General features: G+C 36.1%; 1 protein-coding gene across 2 annotated transcripts in view; it reads right to left on the reverse strand.

Annotated features, from left to right (window-relative positions):
- The window catches only part of NEGR1 (neuronal growth regulator 1), a 942,943-nt gene that overhangs the window by 173,960 nt on the left and 744,632 nt on the right, over positions 1-24,351 (reverse strand). For both annotated transcript variants that reach the window (XM_011977699.1, XM_011977695.1), the window contains one exon: positions 20,237-20,388. In XM_011977699.1, the coding sequence (XP_011833089.1) occupies positions 20,237-20,388 (152 nt within the window). The remainder of the gene's footprint in view (positions 1-20,236; positions 20,389-24,351) is intronic.

Consider the following 24,351-nt stretch of genomic DNA (forward strand, 5'->3'; position numbering starts at 1 on the left):
TTTTAATTTTTCAAATTAGCTCTGAGTATTAGCCTTTGTCTTTTATATTAGAATACTGATGATTTCTGGGTTTAAATAGGCTTTATTTAGCCCTACCACAACTTATTCATTAGAGTTTAAAACTCTAACAAGCTATCTAAGCATTGCTGACCCCTCTGATCTCTGTTCCTTTTTCTTAATCACAACTACGGAAAGCAACACACAGCAAGTCTAAACAAAGGCAGAAAGCAGGCTGTTGAGATTCTGGGAAATTCTAATCCCTCCTAGGGAAGAGGACAAGTAAACAGCTGAAATGTAAGGCTCTGTTCAGATCAAGACCACGTCATTATCATCTGTTTCACAGGGTTTCTATTTCTAAAGTGAGCACAAACTCTTAACACATACTTATTTTCAGTATTCCGAACAGCAAATAATATGCTCAACAACAGTACCCTGCACATTAACTCTTTTCTCACTATTGAGAAAAGCAAAGCATCTAGTGTTGCCAGTTGCTAGGCATTTTATATCACTGCAAAGTCCTGCTTAAGCATTGATTTCCAGCATAGGGGTCAGCCATGTATGCATGAGGTCTGGAGGCTTTAAATAGCAGACTTGTGGATATATATTCATTTAAATTCATCTCTAGGTGTTCAAGTTTATTTTGCAAATGCATAAGTGCAGTAACCTACTCCATGTTGGAGTTATTCCTATGGAAACGACACTAGTTAATAAATGCCTGATTCCACATATCATTGTGCTAGACACTAATAACTGAATAAACATAGTACCTCTGCTTCTGGTTTGTTACATCCTTAAAGGTACCCTAGAAGACTAATCAATGAATAGTCGATAAAGGGTGACCATTTAGATTGACTTCCTGATATCATCTTGAAGGCAATTTTCAGTTATTGTGAAGACTGGCGAGGAAAGTGCTCCTGGATAAGCCTAGTTTAAGAAACCTCCAGAGGAAGAACTCTTATTAGGATAAGGGTTTTGCAGAAAATCCCCTTGTGCTGGGGAGCTTCCCTCCCACATACGAAATTACATGATGACATTGCCTCTGGTTTGGAAACACTGTGGGTATGCTTAATCTGGGTATGGCTATTTTAGGTTTGATGTTACACTAAGGGAAAGGAAGCGGAGATCTAGGATCTGGTTAGCTACATGAACAGATAAAGGGAAGTCACAGAGGAAAATTGGGGAAGGAACAGGAATGAATTTGAAGATTGATATGATGTATGTATCACTCAAAGAAACGGGAGTCAGAATTATTCAATATTATGCATATTTAATCCTATTGGCAAAATTGCCATTTTTTTGAGATGAATTAATCAATGTTGATTTTAGGCTAATGCCATTAAATGTTGGATTTCTTTATCTCCCCTTCTTCTGATTCCATGGTCACCAAGCAACCTTCTGATTGTGATCTGGTGTTCTTTACAAGTCTAACTACAGAGAAAGAATGGCTGATCCTATAGACTTCAACAATTTTCTGTCCTCAGACAGTGATTTATCATAATGAATTAATAAAATGACTTCTGACTTTGATGTGGCTTCTCTTGTAGTTCATTTTAGGAACAGGATGAGCTGATCATGCCAATATGAATATTATAAACCAAGTCAATTTCTTATTATAAATTAATAAATTGATATTCCAGGGTCTACTCAGAATATATGTTGTAGTCTCATATATTTTTTAGACAGTGTCAGTCTGTCATCATAGTCTGCTAAGTCCTAGGCAGATGACAAGAAAGACTCCCTAGACTTTTGAAATAGAGGCCCAGAATCTAGATTTTGGTGACTTAAAAAGGCCCTTTTGGGACTCAACCAGAATTACCCTAAAGCCTAGCTATTTAATGGAGTGTGGCCCTTGAAAGGGTACACCTACCATTTTTATCTCTATGTATCTGCAGATTGTGGGGAGACACTTCTTTATGGGTCTCTAGCACTGCTGCATGCTTTGCTGTTACCTGTTTTGTTGGGAATGCCAAAAATGAAAGACCCAAGTAGAGGATAAAAAGTAAATGCTTTTATTCAGGCCATTTTTCTTACAGGATGAAGTCATGTCTTCCTCTGAGAAAAACAGCAGGCTTACTTAACTGGCTTCTGCAAAATACTAGATTCCCTAAACTCAATATTGTTCTCTTGTAACAGAAACTACTGCATGTACACGCATCCATAATGGCTAGCCATGCTATCCCTATGGGAGCTGAGGCTTAGGAAACTGACGCAAACATGTTGACTTTCTGCCTATTGTTTTTGCTGTGAGAAATAAAGTTTTATATCTCTGACCCAGGAGTCTTGTGTTTTCTACCAGCATCCATGAGATTGTGGCAAGCTAACAACATTAGCTTGTAAGTAGGGTATAATCTCAGATGCTTTGCAGTTATTGACTCAGATTTCTAGTCTTTTTTAGCACAGTTGCAAAAAATAAAGTATTAGGAAAACTGAGTTCTTACCAAGGCTCTGCCATTAACAAATTATGCCAAAGAATAGTTACTAACTTTTCTTTCTGGGATAATTTCTTCATGTATAAAATGAGGAGAGGAGAGAGGAATGAAGTAGGTGATGGAAGTTTATAGATTATTAGTGACTTAGAAACAGTATTCATGTCTTAGGAATTCTTTGTTATTGTCCCATCATTACAAGATACAGCACATACCAATAAATTTATGTTCTATTTTAGCCCAAGGGACTTGGGAACCTCTTAGAAGCCTTAATAATTTATTTCCCTTAGTCCATACTTATTCTACATCAAGTGATGTGCATATGTTCTGTGTATACATGATGCCTTATTCAGGGAAGACAATTAACTTCTCATTGAACTCAAAATACACAAACCATTTTGATTATTCCTGGGTCCATTTAGTTTTGATAATTCTTAGGTCCCTATTCATTTGGGGTATTATGGAATGTGAACGTCTTTAGGAGAACAACTATTTGTTTGCTGTTTGAGACAAAATAATTCTGAGACTAAATCTGTAATGTGATAATTTTCAGGGAAGAAGAAGAATAGGAGAATGTGGAGCACTCATATGTGTTGCCTGCATTATGCTACTTTCACTCATAAACTCAGTATAGTGCTAGCTGATCTACAGAGAGAGGAAGGAATATACACACCTCTGCTAAGGGAGAAGCTCATGCTCCCTACAATCTAAATTGATTAAGAGCCTGGTAATTTATATATTGCAACATTGAAAAAGCCAGTTGCTTCTGTCTCCAACCAAAGCAGGAGAGAAATAGCTACAAAGCATCAACCTTGACATCAAAGAAGACTAACGCACTTGCTGTGGGAAGTCTGTGAACTTTGAGGGCACAGACAAGACTAAGGATATTGCCTTTCCAACCAAGCACACCAGTTCAGATCTCCTCGATGTAACTGCTGTTTGGCTGAGAGAAAACAAAGAGGATAGTAAGTGAGGCATTGGTGCGATCAGCATTCAAAGCCCTTTCTACTTAAAAATCTTTCCCGGTCGGGCGCGGTGGCTCACGCCTGTAATCCCAGCACTTTGGGAGGCCACAGCAGGCGAATCACGAGGTCAGGAGATCAAAACCATCCTGGCTAACATGGTGAAACCCCGTCTCTACTAAAAATACAAAAAATTAGCCGGGCGTGGTGGCGGGCGCCTGTGGTCCCAGCTACTCGGGGAGGCTGAGGCAGGAGAATGGTTGAACCCGGGAGGCGGAGCTTGCAGTGAGCCGAGACCGCGACACTGCACTCCAGCCTGGGTGACAGAGGGAGACTCCGTCCCAAACAAACAAACAAACAAACAAAGCTTTCCCTAAAGTTATTAACGAATTAAATTAACTGTATTGGAAGACTACTAGGTTTTTGAGCAAACTGTTTTGTCAAAGAAACCACAAGCCTTGTCTACTATTGTAGATGTTCAACCTTTAAAGATGTCCCCAGTCTGCAACAGTACAAAATGGGCCATGCAAGCTGCCCAACCCCAGTGCTTTCTTGATAAGTGATCCTGGAGCATAGTGTCCAAGAAACAACTTCCAGAGGACACAGGCAAGAGCCACAGAGGACAAAGAATTTGAGAGTTCTTCCCAGAGCACAGAATGAGTGGCTGCCCATGAAGTTATCTAAGCAACAGATTGTACTGCTGGAAAAGTGAATCTTGACTCTTCCCACTGGCAGGATCTGATCATTGGTGTGTGAGTGACTGCTGTTCTTTTTTGTTTGTTTGTTTTCCTCCTCCTCTTCTCAGAATGAGAGTCCTATTGCAGTTTTCTGGTTCATATTCCACCATAGTATGTTGGGCTTGTGTATGACAAACACACACACACACACACACACACACACACAAAACTTGTTTTAACCGAATGATCATGAGACAGCGTGTCACATTCAGGCTGATGAAGAAGAATGTGAATCACTCAGAGATTCTAGTCCTCAGTTATCTAGAATCTTGATGAAGAAACTATGGTTTTCTATCTTTGACAGGAATGAGTGTGTTCTATATGGACAAGGAAGGGCATGCCTAGATATTTGCATCACAAAGGGGTAGACTGTAGTAAAGACTACTGGTTTTCTTTTCATATCTATTATATCCTTTTCCTATAATAAGATAACCACAATTTTTGGCAAAGAATGCTAGCGAAGAACAAAATTTCTAACTTCCCATACAGCTAAGTGTGGCCATGTAGGTAAAGGTCAGTGGGACATAAGTGTAAGTGATGTCTACAGATTTGGGGAAGTATTTATAAAGGGAGGGGATGAGACCTTTTCTTTCCCTCTTTTCTTCTTCCTACAGTCTAAAGTATAGGTATGATGCTTTGAACTGAAGTGGCCACCTTGGACCAAAAAATAACCCTAGGAATGAATGTTACAAACTGGAACAAAATCATAGAAGGGGGCTACGTCCTTGATACAGTGATGCTATTCCAAGTCCTGAACTGGCTATTGCGGGCTTCCATGTGAGAGAAAAATAAAGTTGTTTAAGTCATTGTTATTTTGGGTTTTGTCACTTGCTACTGTTTCTAATTCTAACTAACACAGATGCTTTAGAGAAGTTGTCTAGAAAGTTATTCACAGAATTGTAATTTTTTTGTCACTTCTTTTCAAGTCTCAAAGGATTTTAATGTTAATGAATAAAAAATGATAAATTAGTTCTTAGAATATTCCTGCCTTTTGGTGGAGGGTCTCTAAGCATTTGGGTTTGATAGAATTTTAATGGTGAAGTAAAATGTAGATGAAATAATTTGCTTTTGTTTCTAGACCTTTGTTTTAGACATTAAGATTGCAGAAGTTATCTTAAAGAAGTCAGGCTAGAATTTTATAGCTTTAAGGGATCACTTAGGAAGAAGCCTCTAACACGGCTGCAAACTTCAAAAAGCTGTCAACAATGTTGGAGGAGCAGCCAACCCACTCTGAAGTGAGAAATATAAACAGAAACCCAGATGACTATGTATCTCCTGGTCTTTTAGAAGGGGTTGGTTACAATCAATACACATAGTAGTGGCCATAAAGAACTGAAATCAACATTGGGTGATTTTTAATCTAGCGATATACATGCACGTGCACTTTAAATAGTCATTTCAAAATACTATAATAGGTTCCAGATTTTTTCTGTTATCCATCTATGTGGTAATCAGACCAATTTCTAGTCTGAAAGCGTCCTCTGTCTAAGCTTGTCTCTTTGCTGAACTCTCCTTTGTAAACAATGACAATAACAACAACAACAACATAACATAATATTTTCCAAAACTGTTAAAAGCTAGGCCTATCTCACGTTGAATTCAACTATTGTTAAATCACAAAAGATAATAATGTTGTCCTTTATATTTGAAGATAATGATTCTGAATCACCATCAGCAGAATACTCCCTTGGAGCTATTTTTTCCCCAGTACTGATACACACTCTCTCTGAACTCCTGAAGTCATGATTATCTGTATCAAGATATAGCAGTGCGTTACATTCTGCCTTTTCTTATTCTCTAATTGAGCCTAGATACTAAGTCTGATCTTACACGAGCCATACTAAATAAAGGCTGCTATACTTCTCTCCTAATACTTCTCTTTTCTCACACCCATCAGTTAGTAGGGTATAATACACATAAACATTTTTATTATACCTGCTGATTAACAATGATGCTGGATTTGTGCTAAGCCATCTCAGCTCTCTCATCAGGCTCCTATTATAACCAATTTTAAGATGGGAGGCTGTGACTAGAGATATAAGTTATTAGAAATGAAAGCAAAACAAAATGAAACAAAAAACAACTAACATACAAAGGCAAGTTCTTCTTTAGAGAACTTATTTCTTCATTGATCTGGGGCTGGTGACAGTATATACTATGGCTAGTAATTCATTGGGTAGAGCAAACTGTAGCTGAATTGGTAAATTATCTTTATGGGGTGGTTTCCAGGTCACTGAAATCAGTTTTAATACTTATTAATCAGCTGTTATCATGCCATTATCAATCAGACAATTCTCTAATCAGACGATAAGTTGTTATACATCTATATAGAGAAATTCTTTATGGATTCACGCAGGGGCAAGACTATTTAACCGTATTACTTTACTCAGAGACCAAAGATTTTGCTCATAAATGTCTTTGGGGGGCTTCTTGAAACATCTTGTATAATTTGAAGGAAAAAGAGATTAGACCAAGCAAATATGGTATGAATTAATGAATAGACTAACAGTGTACTAGAAAAAAGTTAGGGAAGGTTATATTAGAAAAAGATTAAACATTTCATTAAATAGCGCAGTACTTATTATCTTACTATTTGATCAGCATAATAGATCAACAGTGAAGTAATTTACTCTTCCTTTAAGAAAAAATTGGCACAAGTATATCTGATTTTCCAGAAATATATGAGGAGAAGATAAATAAGTGCACTGTCTGTGGAGTATCAAAAGTCATACAGAATTTAAGGCAGAGATTAACACTAGGCTTCATGTTAGTAACTGGGATTATTTCACATGCATTAGGACACATCTTACGAATCAAAGCATTACAGTATTCTAGTAATCACTGTTCATTTGTCACTCACATTTTAAAAGCTACCAATAGTATATGAAAATATGTTTTTGGCTCATATCATTTCTACTACATTTCCTTGCAAGTCCACTTTAGAAGCTATCATCTGCCCTTCTTTTCACCCAGCTCTGTCCACTTTACCTGTAATCATCCTCTGTTTTCCAGCCACATGGGATTTTTATTATTCACTTATATTAGTCATTCTTTCTATCACCCCTAAGAATTAATTACACTTTGTGATAATTGCTTGTGTTGCCAACCTCCCTTTCAAAATTGACAATCTCCAAAAGGTTATGAATCAAGTTATTTTAGCCCAACTTTGTATTCCCAACACAGCATGCGACTTGGCATATAGATAATAAACTGAATACGTGAAAAAATACTTAAGTTTTAAAGTTATGACATTATTGGTCAATCTTATGTCCCAAACATGCAGCCCACAAATGTGTTTTTGCCTTTAAATAACTAAGAAGTTAGGAAGAATCAGAAAATAAAACAATACAACTACTTAAAAGATATATATATATATATATATATTTATTTTTTTTTTTTTTTGGTAGCGGAGAGGATGATATAAAAGGGAACTGATTCCACCTATTTCAAAGCAGTTTGACATATAAATTCCTCCTCCCCTAACTCTGGCCAAGTCAGAGGAAAGATAACAATAGATTTGGAACCTATTGTGATGTTAATGTTCAGGCTTATACGCCCTAATATGTGAATGCTTTTTATGACCAGGTTGTATGTTTTTCTCTCTTGGCTTCATAGAATAAAGACACTGCAAAATAAGCATCCTCTGAGGTCTCATACCTTAGGAATAAATGAATAGCATTGCTTAAAATCTACTGTGGAGTGGGAATGAAGCATAGTAAGAGTCAATTGTAAGAAAGAAATGGTTTGTGTTGCAGCAAATTTAAACAAGAAATGTGGCATGCATGTGACAATATTTAGGTAGGCATAAGTTTATCATAGAGACAAAATAAAATCCTAATTTTGTCAGAGGTCATTATATGGATTTGGAGATGCGGAATAAAATCATCTTTACCTCAAAATAAAGTGAAGAAGACTATATAAATAATGGGGGAGGGGGCATTGAAGTTATATAAGAGGGTAAAGAAAGGCCATAATGTATAAATCCTTACCAGGAGCCAGGCACTTTATGTCTATCTTATTTAATTATTCTACCTCCATGTGAGCTAGGTATTACTCCTTTAACTCCATTTTACAGATAGACTAATTAAAGATAAGTGAGGTTATGTAATTTGTCTAGAGTCATGTAGGTTACATGGGGAGAAATTGTGTTCTCCCTTATAGTCATTCAAATAGATAGTGGCATGCTAAAGCTGGCTTATACTAGCTTATAAGGCCAATTGAGAAAGTTGTAGAAATTCTGCTATTTATTTATTAAATACAGCCATTATTAAATTTAAATTCTATAAGTTTAGAATTAATTAATGATACTAAACACAAATGCAAAAAACTATTTAAACCTCATTACCTCCAAATTACTTAACTACAGTATACTATTATTTATAATCTTCAGGTTACTCACATCCCTGTTTCTGTATTGTAGAAATATTATACAATGGTGTGTGATATGGCACATCTCTTCCCAACTCTGCATTCAGTAACATCACTTGGTAGTTTGAAATCAGCCATGTTGGGAATGTTTATACCATGGAAACTGGCAAAAGGTCCAAGTTACAGGTTGATTTATTATTTAGTTGATTGTCGAGACTTAAGAAAATGATGAAGTGAATGTTAATAGGGATTAAACGTAACGTGTCATGTCTGTGGCCATTACATTAACGTTGACACAAAAAATTGGAGAAATTTTCTTGGAGTATTCCAAAACTATTCTCTGATTCAGCAAAAAATTTGCACAGGTTATTTTCATCTAACTCATTATCATAAAAATATCATCTCTTACTCAAGTTAGAATAATCCTTTTAGGTAGAATACAGCTCCATGTGCAACATCATGCATGTCACATATATGGATTATAATCATAGGCTGGCTACAGAGACAAGATTGTGCCAAAAATCAGTGAAAGAATCTGTGAGAAGCAACTGACTATATGGAATTTACAATAAATATAATTGCATATTTTATTATTTGTAAGTCTCATTATACACTTCTTTTTTTTTTTTTCCTAAATTTGAGACCAGGTCTCACTCTGTGGTCCAGGCTGGAGTGCAGTGGCATGATCTCGGCTCACTGCAGCCTTGACCTCCTGGGCTCAAGTGATCCTCCCACCTCAGCATTCCAAGTAGCTGGGATGACAGGTGTAGGCAACCACACCCAGTTAATTTTGTCTATTTTTTGTAGAAATGGGGTATTGTCATGTTGCCCAAGCTGGTCTTACACTCCTGGGCTCAAGCAATCCACCTGCAACAGCCTCACAAAATGCTGGGATTACAGGAGCAAGGCACTATGCCCAACCTATACACATCATTTACTTCAGTTAAATATTTAACAATTCACCACTAAATGTATCATAGTGAAGCCATAAAATATTACTTAGGAAGACTGAATAGAAATATGGAGAAGTTTTTGCAAGGTATACAATTGAATCTTTTTTATAATTATGTAAAATAAACACATGGAGATGGTATGGTTATGTGAAAATGAAAGAAGTTTTGTGAGGAGGGTAGATAATGTACGATTGATCATACAGTACAAAGGGAAAAACTATAGAAAATATAAGTGTTTAACAAAAGACTGTTATGATGCAGAAAAGCATCTTGTAATGTTTCTTCATGCCAGTCTTATAAAATATTTTAGAAAGAAAGGGAGGGATTTGTCATAGAATACAATCCTATACAGACCTACAGAGTATTATTTTGCTTCATAACCATACTTTTTTTTAACTTTTGCCCCTAGAACTATAAAATATAGTGTGTTTCTGGCCTTTCCCTCTATCTAATAGCAGCATATTATTTTGCCTTATTTTTTCTCATTAATTTTCATTTCCTCTAAATTTTAGTACACATATGGAAGGAGCAGACCTCATCTTTCCAAAGTCAGAAGAGATTCTTTAGGGGAAACAAAGTTTTCTCAAATCAAAACAAATATGAAAACAAGGAAACAAAATGTGCTTTGGGCAGCGAGTTCTGTGACTAAGATAATATTTTTAAAAAGTAATCCTGCTTTTCCCCAGAAATGTATGAGAAAATCTTTCTGCAAATTTCAAGCACAAGCAAGTTGCCTCCCAAATTGGCCATTTGCACTCCAGGGCTAAAGCTAAAAGCGCACAGAATTGCCTGAGTAATTCAATTGCAGGCAGAATCAATGCAAGTGTGAACGCTGCCCTGGTCAAAGGTTGGCCCTTAGGCTGCAACTTAAATCAATTTTGGGTAAGCTAAGTTTGATTACATTATTGGTGATGAAGCTTTCAAAAGCAATTTCAGGCTTGCCTATTCAGAGGCTGTTTGGTTCCGTTCTGAATCTATACTACTGGTTACAGAAGCATCTATCTGTCTCTTTTGGTGATGATTAAGTCCTGGAGTTGAGGAGAAATAAGAGGAAATAAGGAGAAATAAGAGGAAAGGATACAGAAAGTAAAAATAAATAAATAAATAGCAGGTAAGAGCCTATCACTAATGTGAGTCAATAACTTAAAATAAAAAACTTTAAAAAATATATGACAATCACCATAATAAGAGAGAGAAAAGAATTAAGGAGCATAGTAACCAGGAAACGAAAATAATAAATGGAAAGTTTCTCATGATGGTGATATGTGGCAGTCTTAGATTATTTTAGCATGTGAGGCTCATTCTTTCAGGTGTTGCTGGCAGGAAGAATGTTAGAGAAATACAGGTGGTTCTTCAGAATGAAGCAAAATGGGTGTAAGAAAGGATGTCAAATATGGCCTCCAACAGGCACATGTTAGCTTGAAGGAAATAAACCCTTTCAATGTATCTTTTTCCAGCAGAGTCAAGCCTGCAGAGTCAAGCCTGCAGTGTGCATCTATCGCTTATGCAAGTCTTCCTAAAAAATGTGTTTACTTAGTTAAGGTTAGTCAGTTTGATTACAGTTATTATCTACAGTTTATACGCAGAGCATAAACTACAGTGCTCCCAAGGAGTTATAATTTTTTTGGGAAAAAACAAATTTCCCTATAGTTGTGGTCACTAATTCTTAGAGCATATACTATTATTCTGCCAGTTATAGGAAAGTGTGTTGTTACTCTTGTCTTAGAAAGTATTTTAGAAAACTTGGAATTCCTTCTAAGTGGACTGATTGTGACTTTAGTGGTTCTTCAGCAAGAATTATGATCTGCCTCACTAATTAAGCAGCTCCACATATGCACTAATTGGATTGACTCAAAGAAAGGAACTGAAGATTGTGCAACTATCTAAAAAACACATTTTAGAGCTAGGAAACTGAAGTTGCTTCATTTCTTTAAAACTGTTGAAAGAGAAGTCTTGCTTAAAAATAAGCTAAAATTTGGAAAATCCAACCTACTATAAATGCCTGGCCAGGGTATAGGTGAAATAACATTTCCATGCAAGCAAGCCTTGCTTGGTTTATTCAAATCTTATTTAGCCATATACTGTGTGGATAGATAATTTGTATCTCTGCAGAGAAATCCCAATTGAATTACATTTATAAAGAAAGGAAATCCAGTCTACACTGAATAGACACATTCAATGAAGACATGCCATTTCAGTCTTTTCCCTAGCAGTTTTATGGATACTAAAACTGAATTTACAGTGCTTTGGAGAAAGAGTGGCCCATTGAAATATTATTACTTTCACAGTTAATTCCTCCTCTTTTTACCTTTATCTGGAACATCAGAATGGCAAAAAAAGAGGCAATTTCAATTTACTTTTTCATTTAGTGGAGCACCCTATTAACTATGTTTCACTCTAAGGAGAAATAGGAAGTTTAATCATAACGGTACTCAGAACTTCATAATAATCATTTTGTTCACACATATTCCTGGATCTTTTATTAGGGGTCACATTTCCATTTTCAGAGAAAGAAATCACAGCACAGAAGTGAAGGTGATACAGTGGCCTAGACTTTGCCACCTTATTATGTGCTCAAACCATTGGATCTCACTTTAGATGGAGTCACAGTTACAGGGAACACAGTGCATGCTGGGTAAGTATGCTCCAAGAAACTTCTCAGAAGTGCTGGGAAAGAAATATCTCACAGGACCTCCAAAAGGCTTTGTGAGAGAAATGATCAGGAAAGGCATACTGAAGAAAGACTCTGTTGATATGTTTTCTTTTGACTGGAAATGTTGGCATGTTTTCATTTTTACAAAGCCCTAATAGTCACAACCCCATATACTCAAGTCACATTTTGGCCTAATTAGTTACAGGATTAGAGCTGTGTGAAATAAAATAGCAAGCAAGAATGTCTATTCTAGTGCCTTTTTCATAGGTTACTGGCCAAGATTGTTGCAACTGTGAACATAAAGGAAATTTCTCTGGAGAGTAAAATTCTGTATAGAGATGACAAAATGATTAGACCGGCAGTGCTCTTGAGCTAAGTTTTATGGAAACTCACTACAGAGACAAGCACATTAAAATGCATTTTTCTGTCAAATAAAAATAATTTTGAGTTCAATAACAAAAATATACAGAAGGTAAAAATATTGGCAGCACTTCTACTTTGTTAAAGAGTAAGTTTAACTTTAAAAAATAACAATCAATACATACATACTATGTTTTAAACACGAACAGATTTCTTAGGATCTGAAAACATTACAGCTGAAAGGTAACTTGGAGACTAGTTAGTCTAGTCTCCTCATTTTATAGATTGGTATGCTGAGGTCAGGCAGTTAATTGCTATGGAGCTCTCCAATTTAAGGCCAGTTTGACTCCAAGGGTAGGGCTTCTAGTAAAATTTTGTGATTAATTTAGAAACTCTAATTTATTTTTCTATATCTTTTTGGTACCTAATCCTCATAAGCAAGCCATATTTCAAAGCTGATCAATGACAACGCCAAATACCAAAGCTTCCTTTCCCTTCCAAATTTACTGACCCTTTGTCAGCTGTGGGAAATGTATGTGCAGTACCAGTAGCTTGAAGATGCCGCTGTCAAATTGTCTCTTAACTTGGGAGAAACACATCAGTAGAGTAATTAATCTTGTACAACCTTTCCACTTTTTTTTTTACTCATGACAAGTGAATGCTTACGTGCATGGCTGATTTAATTAATAATTCTAATAAAAAGGACAATATCATAATGATATACATAGTGCATTAATAAATGAATCAAAGAACCGGTGCTACTGATTTGTCTATCCAGTGAAATAAAGTTACACAGTTATTCAGGTTATATAGAGCTGTGCTTGCCTGTGTTTACCCTTCAACATTTGAATTATACATGAGAAGGACAGAAGAAGAAAGTAGCATTTAATAGGCACTTGTTTTAGACAAGTACTATATTGGCGATTTTGCACATCCTCATTTAATCTTCACAATAATCCTATAAAAAGAATTTATTTTCCTCTATTTTATAGGTCAGGTGACTAAAGCATCTACAATCCTTCATGAAGGATTATAGTTTTAACTCAGATCTGCTCGATTCAAAGCTTTTGGTGTTTCACCTGTGTAGTGGGACAAGCACTGGAAAAAGAGTAGTAAAAACGAAATTCTAACCCTAGTTATGTTGCTTGACTCTGGACTCTGACTCATCCTATTTGGGCTTCAGTTTCCTCACCTATAAAGTGAAAAAACTGGTTTAGACAAGAAGTTTTCAAAACAAATTATTTGGAACTGTGTGACATCTTGGGAGGCTTCAAGGTCACTATGTAATATGATGGGTAGGAAAATAAGATTTGTCTCCAACTTAACCAAACTAACTCCAGTTTTATCTTTGTCATACATTAAGAGTTTGCATAGATTTTATTTGGTTTGAATAAAGGGTTCCATTGCTTCAGAAAGTTGGAAGAAAACTGACTATGTAAAATCTGAGACATCTTCTAGCTCCAATTTCTGTGCATTGACAAACGTAACGTAACTAAAGCTCCGCTAACTAATATGTGGTTTTCACTAGAGGCAATTTGGTGACTTGGAGCACCACAAACTTCAACAGTCATTCTGACTGCTTCAGCCTGCTGGTTATTGTCTCTCCCATATGCCACTAAATGGCCATTTTGTGTCTATCTTCTTGAAAATACATACATGTTCCAGGTATGAGATAGGGGAGGAAAAATATTCTCTTGCTTTACTCATACTCCACTTCAGCAAATTTGTGTATATTCATGATTTGTGTGATGGTTATGTCTGTGTGTGTTATTTTGGTTTGGTAGAGAACGATTAGATAGGCCTGTATACCTGGATCACATTCTACCTACAACTGCAAACCTACTTTTTGTTAAATATTTATTACTAGAACATCCAGGAAAGCCTTCTCATTAACATCTCAAAGCTGCAATGATGAAGCAGGTTAGCTCACACAGCACTCTGTCTTCAATAATCACCAAGTCTAAATTTATTTTTGCCTCTTTCAACCAAAATGAAAACCCTATCTCCTTTAAGTTACAAGAGGAGAGATAAATTTCTATCTAAAATATGAGTCATTCACATCTGTGGTATCACCTTTCAGGGTTCATTGTAATAGGCAAAAGTAACAGAGCCTGTACCGTTACTTACTGGCATGTGGGAACATCTGAAGCAAGCAGAGAGCTGAAATATTACTTGCAAGGACACAGCTAGTTTCATATTCAACAAATCAGTTGAAAGGTACTGTTTGCTTGCATCGGTTGAATCTAACCAGGGAAAAACTGCTACATTACTCTCATTCTTACTTTCTTCAGTAGACTCTTCCATTTCCTTTTGGATACTAGCTACTGACTTCCTTTTTATCTGAAAAGAAGAGATGCCCATCACATTAAACAAGCTGGGAAGAAATTTTCTCTGATATGAAAGGAGACATTCCAGAAAGTTAAAAAGCCCTGACAGCATAAAGCATTTAAAATTGGGACTTCATTATTGTCTCCACAGGGCTGCTAAGGCAGGGAAAAGACAGTTTTGATCGGTCCTTTGAATGTTTTACATGTAATATTTCAGAGACAAAAGCTTTGTTACTTTGAATAAAAGCATACATGAGTAAACACACACACACACACACACACAGAGACAGAGAGAGAGAGAGAGAGAAAGAGAGAGAGAGAGAGATCCCTATAGCATCATTAGAACCTGTAGAACCCATATTACAGTAAAGGATTTGACATTACATTTTTAGGAACACCTGAGAGGGGAGTTTAGCGTCCACACATCATAGCAATATTATCGTTATCTATTTTGGGACTTTAAGCAATGAGTCTTTATCGAAAGTGAGACTCAATTTGTACCAAATATTTCCATGTATTAGGTCTCAGGAGAGGGTTGTATTAAACTAAGGCTGTGTGAATTCTAAGCACTTTGCTTATGCAGCTTTCTTCCATCTTAATTAATTCTCCTATTTCCCTTTAGATGGCAAGTCTTGAATACGTGTCCTATAATAAATATTTGTACTTTTGTGGAAGTGAGAAACAAAGCATGTACAACATGTTTTACTTATAGAAATGACTATGTTGTACTGATTACTGAATTCCCACTTAAGTGATAGCGTACATTTGATGAATTGAACCCATAGATGGCAGGATGGGACCACTCAGTTCATAGTCTTTAAAGAACAGACTTGGAAGAAACACTTTTTTTAGTTGCCCATGTTCAGGAAGCAAAAAAATGCACTGAAAAATAACAATAAAATAACAAATATCTTTGAATCTCCAATTTTTTATTTAATAAGAATTTTGCTATGAATGGTTGGCATACTGTTATCCATTATAAATTTTGTTAAAACACTTCTTTCCTGAGGGCTAATATACATTGATCTGCAGAATATACTCTCTGTCTTTCCCTCTCTTCCCTTCCAATTTTGTACTTTTTGCAACGTAGAAATCTTTCAGGAATTTTTGGACAGAGAATCTAGAGGATGAGGGATCTTCATTGTATACTAGCTTTCCGGTAGTTTTTCCACCATAAAGTTTGCTTTCTTTTTCTTTTAGAAAACATACATTTTTACCTTAAGTAATTTAAAGTAATTCTATTAATGAAATTACTAAAACCTCTACTTAAAATTACAGGTTCTCTTACAATTACTGCCTAAAGCCTACAGGCCATGGAAGATAAAGGGGTTTAAGGTGTCTTCACGTTAAATCAAAAATTTGCTTATTTCCCTGGGACCCAAGAAAGACGTGAGAAAGACGCGAACAAGCTGAAAATGATGGAGACTTGCAGAAAACCAGAAAACATTGCAAGTTCACTATAGTATAGTTCATCAAACGCTAGGATGTTGTATCTTTGCAGGTCAGGGAGCTGCTGATACACACACAGCCCCTGGGCCATATTAATCAGAAAGGAATACTAATCAGACCAGCAGCTAGACATCAAGGCATAACATCAGCCTTGTCTTCTCCTTTTCATAGCCTAACCTCTGAAAAGAGCAGTTTATTATCCATGTCTCTATTTCCTCATCTATTTATTTAACCTTAATCACAGAAATCTAGCTTCTACTCTCAGTTTTACACAGAAACTGCTCTGGCAAAGGTCACCAGTAACTAACTGCCCAACTGTCAGAGACAGTGGTTGATTTTCAGATGTTCCCTGAGTGGATGTAGCACAGGACAGTGCCGACTCTTCATTCTTCTTGAAATGGGCTGCTCTCACAGCTTTCACAGCACTCCACAATGCCGACCCTCCTCAGGCATCTCCATTCACATTCAATTTGCTTGCTTCTGCAGGATGCTTCTCTTCCTAGGCTCACTCCTTGATGCTAATTTTACTTGGATTTCTGTCCTTGGTAATCTTTTCACTCTACATGGCTTCCATGAGAAGTCTCATTTACTCTCATGGCTGAAACTACTACGTCCACTCTGATAACTTTATCTATGTCTCCATTCTGGACTTTATACCCAGCTACCTATTAGACATTGCCTTGAACTAAAAATGTCTAGAAATGACCTAATTTTTTCCTTTAATTTCTGCCTCCTCCTAAAATCTCAAAGCCTCAATTCTTCTCTTATGCACTTATTCTGGCTAATTTCATGCAAAGTAAACATTAGGAGATATCTAGATCCTTGCAACTCCCTTCCTTTTCTTTTTTTTTTGCCAGATTTGATGGCTATCTCCTAATTAGCTCTCAATTCTCTCGCCTCTGCTATTCTTTTTGGTGTTACTATTATTATTGTTATTTTACCTTTAGCATTAAAAGTTTAATATCTGGGTTTAGCAGTTCACAGTGCATAAGAGTGTCTTTTGGAAACCAAATCTGTTTGTATCATTCCCTTGTTAAAATCCTTCTGTAACTCTCCAAAACCAGGATACAGCCAAAACTCATTTCAACTCTCTCATCCTCATCCCTGCCAACTTGTCTACCCTCATCTCTCAACACTCTCCTTCTACCTTTTATTCAAGCCATATTAAAGTACTATAGTGTCTTCAAATGTATTGAATTGTTTCATACTGCCATGTCTTTACATGAGCGGTTCCACACTAGAGTGCTTGCCTCTCTCTTTCTTCCATCACCATTCCCACACCCAGGCTCAACCTAATCACCTTTACCTCAAGGGGCATCTCCTCTATATTTTTCTCTGAGTCATTGAGACTGACTGAGTTGATCATTCTCTTATTTGTGCCACTATACTTTGTGCACATGATTGTTGTTGAATGAGCTCCTGAAAAGTTCTGCCCCAGAAAACGAGATAGTCATTGCTAAGATGATGTTTTCAGTTGTACCTTAGCTATAATTCAAATGGTAGTATTGGCTATTCTACATGAAAGTTATTTCATGACCCTTAAGACTACAGTAAGAGCATCTTCTCTGCCCCATTATGGTACCACTGACCATATTGCATTATAGTTGCCTGGTTGCTTGTTTCTCACCTCTCACTCATCTGAGAACTCCTTCAGGATGGGGTTCCAGTCCAACTAACCCTTTCCAACGTCTAGTGCTGTGCTTTGCTGGCTGTAGGCATTGTAGATAAAAGCTTAGAATCTGAAGCCAGATTGTCAGGGTTTAAGGTTTTGCTTTGTCACTAACCATTTGGCCTCAGCCACATTTATATTCTCTAAGTTTCCTTTCTAGAAGAGGAGAATTACAGAATCTAGCTCTTTGGATTGTGTGAGAATTAAATGAACAAATTCATATAAAAAATAAGAATAGAGTCTGTTTCAGAGTAAGCTAACTATGTGCTATTTGTAATTACAGTCATATTGCCTTGTATCTGTAGAGGTTACAAGTACAGATTCTACAGCTAAAACTCATTCACTCATTTATTTATTCATTAATCCATCCATTCATTTACTCAATGTTTAATTCATGTATTCACTAAAGATTTACTAATTGCTTATTAAATAGCAGGCGCTGTGCTTGGTGATATGGGAAATAAAATAACTAATCAGACATTGATCCTGTCTTCTTAAAGAACTTATAATTTGATGGAGAGATGGAATATATATAAAAATAACTGTAAGACAAAATGAAAATGCTTAGGGCAGTAAGAGCTTCAGATGAGGTCGTACAAGTGGTTCTGAGTATATGGGCATTTTCCCAAACTTCCAGGGCTATGTTCATAATTACAGATGAGATTTTCATATTTTGCCTTTGTTAACAAATTAATCAAATTGTATGTACTTAATAGCACCTCAGCATACAGCAAGTCAGTGGCAGAGAGAGATGATGAGAGTCTCTTCTGAAGGCACTACTTTTAGAAGCCTTTTCAACACTATATTATTTCCAGACATTTGTGTTAAGATTGTCAGAGTAAAACAAATGTTTACACAAGTGGAATTTGTTCCTAATTTTTCACATTCATTAATGTTTCAGTTTTGAAAATCAGAACGTAATTTAAAAATTTAAATAGCAAAACTTAATATGTTATTAAGCCTTAAATTTTTCTTTACTTTGCCGTGTTAATTCATTTATTCTTTCAAGTGCTTGAATATTTAAACCATTTAAAATATTAATAATATACCAAAGAAGTATCAATATTTACATTAAATTGGAATTCACACTGCTTTATAATATTTTCAGTGGTTTATATTATTCATAATTTCACTAAATAAATCATCCTCATGGAAGGAACTTAAGCAAGCATATTATACTATAACTATTGCATGGCAAGCAATGCTTTTCTTTCAAATTGAGTACTAAAGAATATTAGGATGGGATAATAAAAGATGTGATATAAACTGATATATTTTATTTCACATCAGAATTCTTAAATTATGGTAATGTAAAGCTCATAAATCATGGAAACTTATTACAGTATATTTTTAAGTTGTAGGAACATCATATATCCCATTCACATTTCTGCAAAATGGAAATGATAGCTATGATGAACTACATAATATTTGCATTTTTCAGAGATAGCTTACTGTAACAGGATCATAAGACAAATATACATTTGTCAAGTTACTACAAAATATTAACTATAAGAGATAAGGATAATTCAGATAACTTTGTGACACTGAAAAGACAGTATACTCTCTCTAGTCTTCTTTGAACATTTTGAGAAACATTTGATTTCAAAATTAAGAATATTTTGTGGCTGCAACAATTTGTTGGTTCCTCAGCTTCTAAACAGCAGTAAAATTAATTATAGGAGGAAACATTCATGGAGGTTTCTATCCTTTTACCCGATCCTTGTGTTTGTGCTTCTTTACTAGTTTTTAGTCCTTAGGAAGTAAGATACATTAGAAATGTAGTATTTATTTGAATAAAATCTTAAGTTATATTTTAAAATACAATTTTGAGTAAAAATATTATCTATATGGATAAAATATTTTGTCCATGATCATTTACTTGCTGTTTCATTTTATGTATGGCTTGTGAAATTCTGGCTATCCCAAGATGAATGTTTGATGAAAACCAACCAAGAACAAATTTAAGCCATGTTAATCTATACTTCAAGATTATGTAATCCATTTAAAAAACAACAAAATCTCACCAAATCTACTGACTTCAGCCAAAGACATTTTTTTCAGTTAGCCCTATTATTCATGTATTTTTTTCCTTTCTCAGCTCTAACACATTTTTTTATATACATGTAGACTTCTACAGGGATTATAAAATCTTTGGACAATGATATGATTTGGGGGCAAAGTTTCCATGTGTAAGGAATGTGTGACGTATGAGGAATGTGTCACATCAGGTTGAGTTTTAAAATGAACGTACTCTATTCTTAGGTTTTATCTCTACTGATGGATAGGGGCCCAGAGGCCCCTGGGAGCATTTTGGTACCATTGCATTACTTACGGTTGAGAGGCAGGCTCGCATTGGTTGTGCCTAGCTTGTTGGCAGCCACACAAGTATAATTGCCGAAGTGCTCCTGTGTCACATTGGTAACAGTGAGAATGGACCTTGTGCTAAAATTTTGAATAATAATTCCTTGTTGGCCATTGAAGAGCCTAGAAGACAAAATAAGCTCTAGGTAAATATGTATTGTGAATACCAGTTTCATTTTTATCTTAGCTGGGGTTGTCATGGCAACCCATAGACAATTCGACCACGCTGACGTTAGCATATAACGTGATAATGGTGCAATTTACATTTCACTTACATTAGTAGATTTGGGGGAAGTGAGGTTGCATGTCAGCTGTAGACTGTTCCTGTGGGATTATTTGTGCTATATAACAAACTGAGCTTGGATAGCTACATGTCCTATTTATGCACTGTTACATATTTTAGAAAATAAAACACACTACACCAATAATACCTCATCTACTAACATCAGGAAGGAGTTTAAGGGAAATAAATATAAAGATTCCACCGAAAGTACAAACTGATGGTTTCTAGGTAAGCTGGTATGTCTGGGTCATTTCAGATATTATTAGATAATTCCCTTGAAAGTTAACCCTACAATTGTGATAGGATGGTTCTGAGTTCAGAGTCAACACCACTTTACTCTTGTACAACCCAGATAGATAACTTCCATTAAACCTAGAAAGAGACAGCCATATAGTATTGGAGATAGCATTTAAACTTGAATCCCATCACTGCCACATTTTAGTAATGTGCCGGGGAAAGTCTTTAAAACTCTCTAGGCTTCAGTATGGGATTCAGTTATACCTAAATTCACACGAATTGTCCAACAGTCTCTGGATTTACCATCAGAGGCCCTCACTCTGAAATAGGCTGGCATGGCTTCACCATTCTCAATGCATGTTGTACCTACTTCTGCTTCACCCTTTTTCTGAATCTGTAGCCTATTTCTTGTACCTTCTATTTCTGCTATTCAAATTCTTCCTTCCTCATTTAGGTCTAACCGAAGATTTATCTCTCTTTTTCTAATTTATCTTAAAGGACTCTTACCTCTCTCTCTGTATGGTTCATTTGCACTATTCTCTCTAGCAGTTTCCATGCACACAAGCCTTTTCAAAGCAAATAAATGGAATAGTTTTAAATTCCTCAAAAGGAGAGGTTAAATGAACATGCTTTCTCTGATATTTGAATCCTACAAAGCACTTAATAGTGATATCCTAGGTACATAATAAATAGTACAAAGATCAATGGTGTCCAGGTGATGTTCCCCCAACATAGGCATTGGTAAGCCCGTTTCAGTGGCCTCTTCAAGAAATTCTCTCTCTAAATATAAATTTTCTTACAATGAGTATGTCAACTTGATACTAACTTCTCCACAATTTACCCAAAGTTTATTGCAAAGGAACTACACTGATCACAACGTAGGCTATGTAAACTGATAGTCCAAATGGCATGGTAGTTTTTTCTCTTTAATGTGTTCAAGTTTTTGTATTTTTTAAATTATGAAAATGCTAATAAATGGCATCCTCTGAGAGTTCCATTTGAACTCCTTTGCATTCTACTATGTGGGTTGCACCTGAATTTAGATGAAATATACTGTAGTTAAATGCAGATTAAAATGAGCAGTCATACTTGATTACTCTGGGAATTACTTATATTTCATGTAATAGCTGAATTTGGCTTACCCCAATGCAAACTTTAATCAGATTAATAAAACTTTGAGTTAAATAAACATTGAACAAGCTTTAGCTTGAGCAATAAATTTAATGATCTCCAACTCTGACATAAGATAATAGGGCATAAAATATCATGGATATGGCAGTTTTTATTCTTCTGTCTCATATTTCAAGCCTACCAACATTTATGCTAAATTTCCATAGTCATTATTATATATTTTTCTGCATCACATTAACAACTTTATTTTTAACTAATCAGTATATATGCTCTGTGAAAAAACAGTTTCATTGACTTGCAAGTTTCAGCATTATGACTTAAATCAATTCACCCACATCTTTATTATAGACACATTCTCCAGAGGACTCAGAAACTCCCCAGACTACTAAATCCCTGTTGTGCTTCATTGACCAAAACCAGGACGATTTCCCTGCTGAAGAGTTGAGAGAGAAATTAACTAGGGCTTTCAACTGGCTAGATCCAGGGGAAAGACTTGAGGAAGTAAATTCAGATACTCTATGACACTATATGCTTATGTTCCTTATGGCTGTCTTTCTGGGTGAATTAGCTTCCAGTTCCCTGCCCTTAAATGTATCTGAAGGCACAGCCACAGATGTTGCTGAATCATGCAGCACATCCATACTCTGTATGTGTGGGCCCATTTTGGGCTTCTGGCCAGCGGTACCGTGTGCATCCTTACCAGAGTGGAGCATTAGTGCTCCAACACCTGCTACTCAGATCAGTCAGGCAGGTTATTATGGCCAATAAAAAGAAAACTACATTCCCTGAGGGAATTTTCTTCCCTCTAGGGAAAGCTACTTTTCTGAAATTACTAGAGAAATCTAAAGCTTACTTTCTTCTGTAGTTGTGTGTTTTAGAAGTGCTGACTCCTCAAACACCACATGAGAACCTCTCTTCATCTGGTAGATGGTTGGATGAAGGACTTTTTGCAAAGCTGACTTTGTGAGAGAGTGACTTCTGATATGGTGTATATGTCTGTAGAGAGTGTACTTTTGTGATTTTCCTGCAGAGTTCTGGGGTATGAAGATGGGCTTTCTCAATTATTCAAATCAATTCTGAAAATATTCATTAATTTGCTACAAAGATGAGCTCTATGCTGGCTGAGTGACTAGGGACAAGACTGGGCAACCCATGATCTCTGTGCTTGAGAAGGTCAGAGCCAAGGAGAAGAATCCAGCACATAAAAGGCTGTTTACAACAGAAGGGTATTTCAGTCACAGTGGGGACCTTGTTAATATGAACGTATCTACCCTTAATTACTGGTTGTATAAATTTGAGCCACACCTTGAAACTCCAGCCTGTATGACCCTAATGTGATTCACTCCTTGACTAAAACCAAATAATGAAAAAAGAGCTCTCTAATTGATGACGTTTTTTTTACATAATTGATTTGTTCTAATATGATTGTCTATAACTTTGTTTCTGTAAAAAGAATCATTCTTATATTGAGTTAGATTATACAAGAAATATGCTTCCTTATAGCCCCTGTTGAAATCTGCCCCTCCTTGCCAAAAAAGATCACACTACAGCCAACCACTCAAGACAAGAGTGCGAAACAAAAAAAAAAAAAAAAAAAAAAAAAAAAAAAAAGGGACAAACAAATTCCGTGGAGCTCGGAGTTAAATATGGCATCCATTTCTTCAGCATAGATCAGTACTATATGGTGCCTACTTGGAAATACCTGGTCATTTTTCTTCATTGAGTTTTTATCATAGGGAAGATAGTTATAAGATCCTTCTATTTCTGTGGACCCTGCTGTCCTCTACTCTCTGACACCAATGGAAGTTTGCTTCACACTGCGAACCATAACTCTCACTCCTCTTCTCCTTTCTGGCTTTTGCCAATGCCTCGTAAATCTGTGAACTGCAGGCTATTTGCTTTGCTAGCAGATGCTGTCAGCTCATAAGTGACACAGCCCAACCCACTAACTAGTTCTGAATTAGAATAGTCCCTTATATTTTCTAGTGTCAGTCAGAAGTAGCACATGGAAAGCCTGCTGATAACTAGGGATACTCATATTTCTTACTCACAAAATGGACACAAACTTTACAGTCATAACCTCCCTCCAGGCGGCAGCTATCTGGGACCACCAGAAGAGAGCCTGCAGCAACATCACCCCAAAAAACTGACCACATAGCCATCAGCACCGATTGCTAAGATTGCAAAAATATTAATAAATGGAGCAGCCACACTGGACCTCATTCATTTTATATATAAATCCAGCCTCAATCCACATTTTAAGACTATTGTTCACTCTCTGTCTTTCCAGGTCAGGAATAAAAACAGATATCTCTAGAGAAACCAACTTGCAGATGAAAACAGCCACAGAAAGACTTCATTTCTAATGTAGGAAATATATATTAAGAAGTATCAGACAACATTTTAAATATTAGAACAACTTGGAATAAGAGTGA

The sequence above is a fragment of the Mandrillus leucophaeus genome, unplaced genomic scaffold (assembly GCF_000951045.1).
Source record: "Mandrillus leucophaeus isolate KB7577 unplaced genomic scaffold, Mleu.le_1.0 Scaffold103, whole genome shotgun sequence".
NCBI classification, from domain to species: Eukaryota; Metazoa; Chordata; class Mammalia; order Primates; family Cercopithecidae; genus Mandrillus; species Mandrillus leucophaeus.